The 10,668-nt window shown below is 45.7% G+C and overlaps 1 protein-coding gene across 5 annotated transcripts in view; it reads left to right on the forward strand.

Moving 5' to 3' along the window:
* LRRC1 (leucine rich repeat containing 1) overlaps positions 1–10,447 on the forward strand; it is a 92,912-nt gene extending 82,465 nt beyond the window's left edge. For 3 of the 5 annotated variants that reach the window (XM_005863322.2, XM_014537283.1, XM_014537281.1), the window contains 3 exons: positions 4,632–4,804; positions 7,320–7,456; positions 8,964–10,447. In XM_005863322.2, the coding sequence (XP_005863384.2) occupies positions 4,632–4,804; positions 7,320–7,456; positions 8,964–9,122 (469 nt within the window). In that variant the 3' untranslated portion in view covers positions 9,123–10,447. Of the gene's footprint in view, positions 1–4,631; positions 4,805–7,266; positions 7,457–8,963 lie in introns of those variants that run through there. The other 2 variants (XM_014537285.1, XM_014537284.1) reach the window with 2 other exon arrangements.
* The last annotated feature ends 221 nt before the right edge of the window (positions 10,448–10,668 follow it).

A 10,668-nucleotide genomic window follows, 5' to 3' on the forward strand; every position in this document is an offset into this window, starting at 1 on the left:
GTGCGCTGGGCGTCTAGTGTGTGTGTGTGTGTGTGTGTGTGTGTGTGTGTGTGTGTGTATATGTATGTATATGTATATATATATAATGAAATATTATTCAGCTATGAGAAAGAAGGAAATTCTGCCATTATGACAACATGGATGGACCTTGAGGGCATGAAATAAGTCAGATGAAGGAAGACAAATATTGTATGATCTCACATGTGGAATCTAAAAAAGTTGAATTCATTGAAATAAAGAGTGGAATGTGGTTGCCAGGGACTGAGGGGAGAGGGTGGTGGGAGAAATGGGAGATGTTGGTCAAAGGGTATTCACTTCTAGTTATAAGATGAGTAAGTTCTGGGGATCTAATGTGTAGCATGGTGACTGTAGGTAACAGTATTGTATTATTGTATTATATACTTGAAAATTGCTAAGAGAATAGATCTTAAGTGTTTTTAACACACACACAGTGGTAATTATGTGAGGTAATGGCGGTGTTAATTAAGTCTTCTGTGGTAATCATTTCACAATTTTTAAATGTATCAAATCATCATGTTATACACCTTAAACTTACACAATGTTATATGTCAGTTATATCTCAATAAAGCTGGGAAAAATAAAAGTATTAAAAGACAAAACACAATACAACAGTATAGCTATGTTATAAAATACTAAGCAGTTCTAAGAATGAGATATTTCTCCGTAGAGACACAGGAGACCCAGATACTGATTAGTAGAGAAAGTATACAGAGCATTATCATTTTTGTTCATTTTTTTAAGAATACATACCTATTGTGGTACATCAAAATATTAATAGTAGTTCCCCTAGAGGAAGGGTGGAGGCTTAGGGTTACAGGGGCTTTCACTTTAGATATTTTGATATTGTTTAATTTTTTTTCATTGATTATATTCTCTTTGTATATCTTTAAACATTTTTGAAAACTTTGCTTAAAACTAAAAGTTCTAGTAGGAGGTAAAAGCAGATGAAATATTTAATTGTAAGAAGTGTGCAACCACTGGGGAACTTAATATTACATTAATCAGTAGACTGTTTAATGTTTAGTTCTTAAATACATTTGACAAGCAATTTCTGTAGAAGTTGAGGTGGGGAAGGTTTCTTCAGGTTGGGTTGGTCGTGGACGAACTGAAAATGAGAGACTCGTGGTTTATTTATTCATTTGCTTTCACCCTTGTACCATTGATGTCAGGAGTAAGTATTGGCCTTTTATTTTGGGGTGGGGGGCCATGTGGTCCTAAATAGAACAGTGTACAGTGGAGCTATGGTTTCTTGTGTTGATTCTGCAGTGTACAGAAGCTTCCAGAATAAACCAAAAATGTATTATTAACTCGTCTGGAAAGCTGGGATATATAATATCTATTTATCTATTTTCCACTTGTGTCTGGGATGGTTCACCCAAGAGAAACAGAGGCCTATGTGTCTCTTTCCCCCCAGGCCACAGAGAGTCAGTGAGAGGGTCAGCCCCGCCCAGTATGTGTGCAGACGGGCAGGACACAGGGCCTTCTTTTCTCTCTGACATCACAGGAGCACCTCTGTCCGCAAAACACTATGAACAGGCTTGTGTGTTGTGTGGGCCACGGGCATGTTCAAGCTGGCACTTTGATTCTTTGCAGGAAAACTGGCATTTCAGACAACAAATTCATCTCACATGGCTTGCTGAATGTGATTATGAGATGTGTTGTAGAGTCCAGTGACCTTTTTAGCTTTTACCATGTGGTTTTGTCATCAGTTTATTACTGATGCTCTGCCTGGCTTTTTATCTACTGTATACCTGTGCTTCAGCATTTGCTAGGGAGCCAGTGTTAGTCTGAGAAGGTACGATGACCGTGTTTGAGTTACCTGTGTTTTGTGCCGGCTTTCAAATCTTGATTTTTTTCTTCTTCTTCATGTTCTCGTGATTAAGAAAGGTAGAGATGCTGACTATAGATTTCTTGCACAAGACTTGAAACTTTAAACATTCTGGAGGATATTATTAGCTTATGTCCTTTTAAAACAGAAATAGGAACAGACTTTCAAATAAATGATCCTTTTGTTCAATAAAATGGAAAAGTTTAATGTACTTTAAGCTTTCATCGTATATTAGGCTCTTTTAAAAAATCACTGTCACAGTGCCTGGCGAATACATGTCTTTTGTCTTTAACTTCCTTGCCTTCGAGTACATGACATTCTTTGGGCAGAGGGAGAAATAACTGGTATAAGCCTGAGCGATTTCCCTTTCCATTCCCCTCGAAGAAGCAATGCCTCAGAACAGGAGGCGTGGAGCTGGGAATCTGCTGTCCCCTGCCCTCTTTCTCGTGGTCTGAGCATGGATTTCACTGCACTGGGTAGATTTGGGATTTAGAAATCCATATTTCTCACCTAGTGTGTCGCTCATTAGTGAAATATTGCAATGTGTGATACATAGAGACTTTTCAAGGGAACTTAACATATGCAGTTCTCATGGATGCATTGATTTCAGAACCTAAGTCCCACATAGATACAATTGCGCTGTGCTTTCCACCCAGTCCACGTGCGTGGGAGGCATCTATCTTCATGGACTCACGTTAGGAAAATACTGTCTCCTCTCCTCAGCTCTTACATCGGAAATCTTTGCAAAACATATTAATTGTTCTCCTGAAAAATTTGTTGATCATGCATTTGTTAATATTCTCTGTGCACTCTTTGATACTTTTTTATTTCATTTGTTAAAGTAGCTTAACCAGTTTAACATTTTCCTTAGATTACATTTTCCTTATTCGTTTTATATTATCAGAGTATACCTTCTCTTCATAGCTCTGCAAAAAGTTCTAGTTTATTTCCCACAAGTCTGTCAGTTCAGACTGGTATACAGGCGGACCTCAGAGATAATTGTGGGTTCAGTTCCAGACCCTCTCACTTCATTCTGCAATGAAGTGAGTGTAATCTTTTAGCTGGTGGAGGGTCTTGCCTACAATTTGTAAAACACACAACATCTGTAAAGTGCAATAAAGCAAAACACAGTAAGACAAGCATTGCCTGAGTATTTCTAATAACTCAGTATTAATCTGTTGGTAAGATCTACAGGTCGATCTTCCTCATATTAACCGGGGATAGGTGTACAATTTTGTCAAAGAAAGAACCCCAGGAATACATGCTGTCCTATCATTCTTCATGGGATTAATGGGCTAGATGTCTCTTCTAAGAAAATTTGCCTCATATAGAAGTTAACAGAATGTGAGTAGCTTAAATAGTCACTTCTAAGACTGATCCATAATTTAATATTTGGAGTCATACTTAGTGGGAAAATATGTGATCAGATATATCCTTAGGTTCTTTAAACCTTGAATTTCTGGTAGCAACATGGGTTTGGTTGTTTTGCAAAGTGAATTAGTAACTTGTATAAAGCATTAGTTTTTACTAAGCAGCGTTTTCACCCTCGGCACTGTTAGCATTTGAGGCCAGATAATTCTTTGTTATGGGGGCTGTCCTATGCATTGTATGATGTGTACCAACAACCCCAGCCTCTGCCCACTAGATCCCATATGTCTACAGACATGGCTGGATGCCCCTGAGGGCAGAGTCACGCCTGGTTGAGAACCACTGTGCTAACCTCTGGAGGTACCAAGTCCATGGTTTCTGTGGTGATCTTTACTGAATAGACCTAACTGCTTGCAGTCAAGCTGTGAAATATTTGTGCAAATATAAACATGAAACTAATCTTTAGGTGTCACATTACAATTTTAAAAGTGCTTTGCTTTATATATACATGATCTCATTTGAAACTGAAGCAATCTGATGTGGATATTAATTATCACGTAGGCGTCTGAGAAGTGGGAGCTTCTAGAAACTGAAAGATAAAAAGTTTAGGATGGAACACTTAAAATCTCCCTAGAGAAAGCAAACGGAGTCCATGAAAGAAATGTTTTAGCCTTTAGTTTAACTGCAACTTAACTTCTTCAGCACCCCACGCATCTCCTTCCTCCCGTCCTATTTGCCAGGTGCTGCTGGAAACAGGTAATCCCACAGGCTCCCGCCAGCCCCGGCGCCAAGGTGTTGCCATCCTGTGTGAGAACTCAGCTTCCGCGGTTACACTGGCTTTGGTTTTCTCTTTAAGTCGGGACCTCTGAGTGCAGGACTGAATTATGTGCCCCGCAATCTCCTCATTTCTTGCCCTATGGCCTGGTGGTGCTGATGAGATAGGTCAGTGATGGCGAACCTCTGACACCTCTGACACGCGAACTAATCTCCTCATTTCTTGCCCTATGGCCTGGCGGGGCTGATGAGATAGGTCAGTGATGGCAACCTCTGACACACGAACTCATTTTTTTGGTTGATTTTTCTTTGTTAAATGGCATTTAAATATATAAAATATCAAAAATATAAATCTTTGTTTTACTATGGTTGCAAATATCAAAAAATTTCTATATGTGACACGGCACCAGAGTTAAGTTAGGGTTTTTCAAAATGCTGACACGCCGAGCTCAAAAGGTTCGCCATCACTGAGATAGGTGATAGCAGAAAGGGAAGCACAGACTACTCAGTCTACCTGCAAAGTGTTATCTTACTATCAACCCAGCCCCAGGAGGTGTTCTCATTCTTTGCTGTTTTTATTGACAGGAGTTGATTGAATTACACCATTTGAGGCCTGATGTCTTCTTTTGTTTTATATTAGGTTGTCGCATCTGCCCTTGTCTCTCACGGCCTTGAAGTTGAAGGCTTTGTGGTTATCTGACAACCAGTCCCAGCCTCTGCTCACGTTCCAGACAGACACAGACCTCAGCACAGGAGAGAAGATTTTAACCTGTGTCTTACTTCCTCAGCTGCCTTCTGAACCTACTTGCCAAGGTGAATTTAAGGACTGTGTTCATTTGACCACAAGAATAGTAGGAGTTCATATCTCCCCATAAGATCTCTCACTTTCACATGTGACTGTATTTTTGTCCAATTCTGCCCCTTAGAGCTGGCCCAGGTGAGTTCCCTGTGGGCCTCCTCTGGGAAGGTCCCCTGCATCTTTACAGAAAAAATACCACTTACGCCTGTTTAAGCCTGAAATTCCTTAAACACCCTCTTGGTTTTGAATGATAGCCGAGGTTGAAAATACAGATACTCCTTAAAAGTCACTTAAAATCCAAACTGAGGGTTTGGAGGATGAGTATTGACTTCAGTTGGCAAATTGTTTTTAAGCCAGTGAGTTGTTTTGAGTCACTGTATCTTTGTTTTGTAAATATGTGTAGTTTCAAAAAATATTCACACTAACATCATAGTGCTGTTATAAATCCTTTGCTGAGCGCTGATTTTGATGGAGGAGAACTGGAGTACCCTGGGAGGGCAGGAGTCCCCTGAGTGGAAGGGCCCAAAGCCACTTGCCAGCCCCACCCGTGTTAGGTGAGCTTTGAAGACCCCAAGGGAAAAACGTGGTAGAATGTGTTACTGCGGCAAGTCCTGGTCTCTGACCCGTGCGGCCCCATCTAGTCCTGGTCTCTGACGCTTGCGGCCCCATCTAGTCCTGGTCCCCGAAGCGTGCAGCCACAGCACTCTCATGAGAATGTTTTTGAAGTGTGCGGCCCCATCTAGTCCTGGTCTCTGACACGTGCGGCCCCAGCTAGTCCTGGTCCCCGACGCGTGCGGCCCCATCTAGTCCTGGTCTCCGACGCGTGCGGCCCCATCGAGTCCTGGTCCCCGACGCGTGCGGCCCCATCTAGTCCTGGTCTCCGACGCGTGCGGCCCCATCGAGTCCTGGTCCCCGACGCGTGCGGCCCCATCTAGTCCTGGTCTCCGACGCGTGCGGCCCCATCGAGTCCTGGTCCCCGACGCGTGCGGCCCCATCTAGTCCTGGTCTCCGACGCGTGCGGCCCCATCGAGTCCTGGTCCCCGACGCGTGCGGCCCCATCTAGTCCTGGTCTCCGACGCGTGCGGCCCCATCGAGTCCTGGTCCCCGACGCGTGCGGCCCCATCTAGTCCTGGTCTCCGACGCGTGCGGCCCCATCGAGTCCTGGTCCCCGACGCGTGCGGCCCCATCTAGTCCTGGTCTCCGACGCGTGCGGCCCCATCGAGTCCTGGTCCCCGACGCGTGCGGCCCCATCTAGTCCTGGTCTCCGACGCGTGCGGCCCCATCGAGTCCTGGTCCCCGACGCGTGCGGCCCCATCTAGTCCTGGTCTCCGACGCGTGCGGCCCCATCGAGTCCTGGTCCCCGACGCGTGCGGCCCCATCTAGTCCTGGTCTCCGACGCGTGCGGCCCCATCGAGTCCTGGTCCCCGACGCGTGCGGCCCCATCTAGTCCTGGTCTCCGACGCGTGCGGCCCCATCGAGTCCTGGTCCCCGACGCGTGCGGCCCCATCTAGTCCTGGTCTCCGACGCGTGCGGCCCCATCGAGTCCTGGTCCCCGACGCGTGCGGCCCCATCTAGTCCTGGTCTCCGACGCGTGCGGCCCCATCGAGTCCTGGTCCCCGACGCGTGCGGCCCCATCTAGTCCTGGTCTCCGACGCGTGCGGCCCCATCGAGTCCTGGTCCCCGACGCGTGCGGCCCCATCTAGTCCTGGTCTCCGACGCGTGCGGCCCCATCGAGTCCTGGTCCCCGACGCGTGCGGCCCCATCTAGTCCTGGTCTCCGACGCGTGCGGCCCCATCGAGTCCTGGTCCCCGACGCGTGCGGCCCCATCTAGTCCTGGTCTCCGACGCGTGCGGCCCCATCGAGTCCTGGTCCCCGACGCGTGCGGCCCCATCTAGTCCTGGTCTCCGACGCGTGCGGCCCCATCGAGTCCTGGTCCCCGACGCGTGCGGCCCCATCTAGTCCTGGTCTCCGACGCGTGCGGCCCCATCGAGTCCTGGTCCCCGACGCGTGCGGCCCCATCTAGTCCTGGTCTCCGACGCGTGCGGCCCCATCGAGTCCTGGTCCCCGACGCGTGCGGCCCCATCTAGTCCTGGTCCCCGACGCGTGCGGCCCCATCTAGTCCTGGTCCCCGAAGCGTGCAGCCACAGCACTCTCATGAGAATGTTTTTGAAGTTAGTGTTCTATATCATTTAAAAGAGACAGCAACTCTGTCCCGGGCTTTTTCTTTTTATTTCTTTTTAATCCTCATCCAAGGATATGATTTTACTGATTTAGAGAGGGACAGAGGGAGAGAGAGACACATCCATCAGTTTCTCCCATACGTGCGCCAGACTGGGGATCAAACTCACCCCTGGTACGTGCCCTGACCGGGAGTCGAACCCGAGGTCCTTGGGTGCACAGGATGACGCTGAACCAGCTGAGCCACACGGCCAGTGCCCTTTTCTTTTTGTTTTTAACTGTTTACATTACTGCATAGCAGTGTCCAGTCACCGACCCGAGCTCCCTGCTGATGTGCCTTTGTCGTGACAGAGAACCTGCCTCGCTGTGGGGCCCTGGAGAGCCTGGTGAATGACGTCTCCGACGAGGCCTGGAACGAGCGGGCAGTACACAGAATCAGTGCAATCCGATTCTTGGAAGATGAAAAAGATGAAGAAGACAACGAAATGGTATGGAAATGGAGAGTCTTGGCCTCAGTAGAAGTTCAAATTTAAAAGCCTTCCAAGATTAATAATGGCGCCCAATAAGGATTTCTTGTGTTTTCAACTAGTGTATTTTCTGTTTTGCCTTTAGAATTTTAGGGTTTTTAGAAGACAAAACTAGGTACTTCTAGGTACAGATTCACCAAGTGTGTGTTAGGCCAGTGGAACATTTGCGTCTTTTTGTCTGAATAGTTTATGGTACTTCTTTTCTTTATTTGTGATAGTTTCCCCTCCCACCCCCACTGTTTTCTTAAAATTGATTTTTCTTTTTTGTTGTTCCCACTGAATAAGCCCCTTCCCACACTCCCAGGTATTATGATATCATGTTGGCTGCATTCACACTTCCTGCTGTGTCGCAGCTCAAGTTCAGTTGTGCTGACTTCTCTCTCTCTCTCTCTCTCTCTCTCTCTCTCTCTCTCTCTCTCTCTCCACCTGTGGCCTTAGTTGGATTCCTTAAGGAGTTTTTAGTCAGAAATCAGGAATAGATGTGAAAGTGCCTCTCAGCCTCACTTTCATCCACACCTGAGTGTGTCTCAGCCGCCTCCGGGCGTCAGCCACAGCTCTTCCTACACGTTGACTTTGGCTCTTAAACTCCTCGCTCATTGAGATTTTCATAAGCAGAGCTTCGCGGGAGGACTCGCAGCCCCCAAACCAGGGGTGGCTTTTAAATTATTATATGTTAGTCTGTTATTCCAGCTGTCACCAAAGGGGATTTTCTCCTCTTACAGGTCTGTGCAAAACAGGACTTAGGCATGACAATACCTCACTGGGCGGCTCTTTCCCGAGGGCGATTCTCTCACCAGGGACTCCTTGCCTCTGTAGCACTCTCATGTTATTAGCCTACTTAGCTCCTCCTGCATTTAAAAGATGTAAATGCCCTTTTATGAGCTGAAGAGCATGTAGCCTGTGAAATGATATAATTTTAAAGTATTGCCCCTCTCCTTTCACTTCACTCCTAGCTCCGTGGTCTTTATGAGGAGCTATGAGGCGCGTGTGATGGTTCCCTAGTGGGTCACATGCACAGCGCACAGCAGGATAAGGACAGGCGGCCTTCTCTTTACTCTCCTTTTTCTTCAACTCCCTGCCCCCAGCCACAGCCACTCTGAGTAACAGAACATTACAGTGATTTTAATTCAGAACTCTTTACCCCTTCATTTTTTTCCCTTCACACCCCACAATTACATCTTATAAATCTTTTATCTTTTTTCTCACAGTTCATGGAACTTTATTGTTACGCAGTAATGTCCTATTTTAAAACGTCTTCTTTTATTCTGAAAGTACTCCTCTATCTTGGCTACATAAGTTACATGCACCACTGTCCTCGCCCATTAACCACCAGGAAGCCAGAGTAAGTGCTCAGAGCTCCGGCTCATGGTCTGCAGGAGGCAGGCTCTGCTTTGGAGGCTGCCGGGAGCTGCGTGTCTGAAAGAGAAACAGATAAAACCTAAGCACTCACTCCACTGTCTGTTTTCAGAGAACACTTCAGAGGCGGGCCACGCCACACCCAGGGGAGCTAAAGAACATGAAAAAGACAGTGGAGAATTTGCGGAACGACATGAATGCTGCTAAAGGACTGGATTCCAACAAAAACGAGGTCAATCACGCCGTTGACCGAGTGACCACTTCTGTGTAGAATTTCGCCTCCAGATTTTACCTCCTGCGTCTTCCCCTGCTGTCTTTCGAGGAGCCTCCTGCAGTCCTCGGTCCTCACCAGAACCCCGCGCATGGGCTCCCCACGTCTCCCCACCTCGCGTTCGGACGCTGCTCTCTCCAAGGAAGTGCCTTACTCTAACCCGTCAGCCAGTGGTCTCCCAGCGTGACTGTTCCTTTCCCTACACTCCAGCTGTTTGTACAAATAGAATACACTACTGTCAACATCTGACCTTTGTTTTTGTCTTATGTTGGGGGAAGGGAGAGCAAGAAGGGAACATTGATCCTCCTCCCTCCACGAAGTGCTGGGACACTTTAACCCAAGTTCTCTTGGACCTATTGGTGAGAGATGGTTTTATGTGTGATGGAAAATCGATACTTTTTAAAACCCTTTTGGCAGCTCAGATGGTGTAAATTTAAACATTTTGTATAGGTATTTCGTAACAAAAAATATGTATTTCTTTTTTGTTATTTTATCTTGAAAACGGTACATATTTTAGTATTTGTGTGGAAAACTCACACACAGTCCTGAAGTATTTGCTTTTATTTGTACCATCCACTGTGCCTTACTGTGTCCTGTGTCATGTCAAACCAGTCGTGCGCAACAGCAGCCCGAGCAGAAGGGCGGGCCAGGGACGCGGTACATCCCCCAGCAGTGTTGGCTTCTAATTCTGATCTACCTGGGGATTTGTTCTTAACCAAAAAGAAGTTACCACTGATTTGTAGATTATATTGGATGATTTTTTTAAAAAGATAAACCAAAGGATTAGGCTGCTAATATTTCATTTCTTATACTTTTAACTTTTTATAAATGAGTCTCGTATAAATGAGTGGAGTGTCTGATTGTTCCTACTTGGAAGGTATGTGCCATTTGTAAAATAAAATAGAACAGGCAAGCACAAAAAGAGAAAACCGGTTTTGAAATTCATGGGTAAATAAATTATGTACTGCGAAAGAAAGTATGATTTTACGCAAGAAAACTTTCAAAGTTTTTTATTGAGATATAAAACCACAATAAAGCAAAATAACCTACTATGCCGTATTAGAAATGTTGCTATCTTTATAAGTGCAATTTGTAAATAGTGGTTGAATCAGTGTAACAAAATATTGCTTCATGTTTTAATTTTAATTGTGCTAATTTAAGGAGTGTGGGGTATATTTTGGTATGTTTCCACTGATTTGATTTTTTTTTTTTTTTTGGTATGATGTGATAAAAGAGGAATGAAAAGTGCCAGTCACTGTGTGGTGTCTAGGAAAATCGTGTTGGTGTTTTTTTCTCTCCATGAAATAAAGTCACCCTGGACATTAGTCATACAGCTTTTTAAAATTAATTATCATCTTGCATATTCAAATGAGAGCAGGTGGCTGAGTTTTTTGTTTTGTTTTTTGTTTTTTGACAATGTGCTGCCTTCCCTTACATATCTAACCCACTGGTCGGTTTTGAGTTCACTGCTGTGGAACTCGCATTCACTGCTCCTTCTCCCACCCCCCGGGGCAAAGCCCAGCACTGCCATCAGCTCAGGCTCCTG

Source organism: Myotis brandtii, unplaced genomic scaffold, assembly GCF_000412655.1.
Source record: "Myotis brandtii unplaced genomic scaffold, ASM41265v1 scaffold176, whole genome shotgun sequence".
NCBI lineage: Eukaryota > Metazoa > Chordata > Mammalia > Chiroptera > Vespertilionidae > Myotis > Myotis brandtii.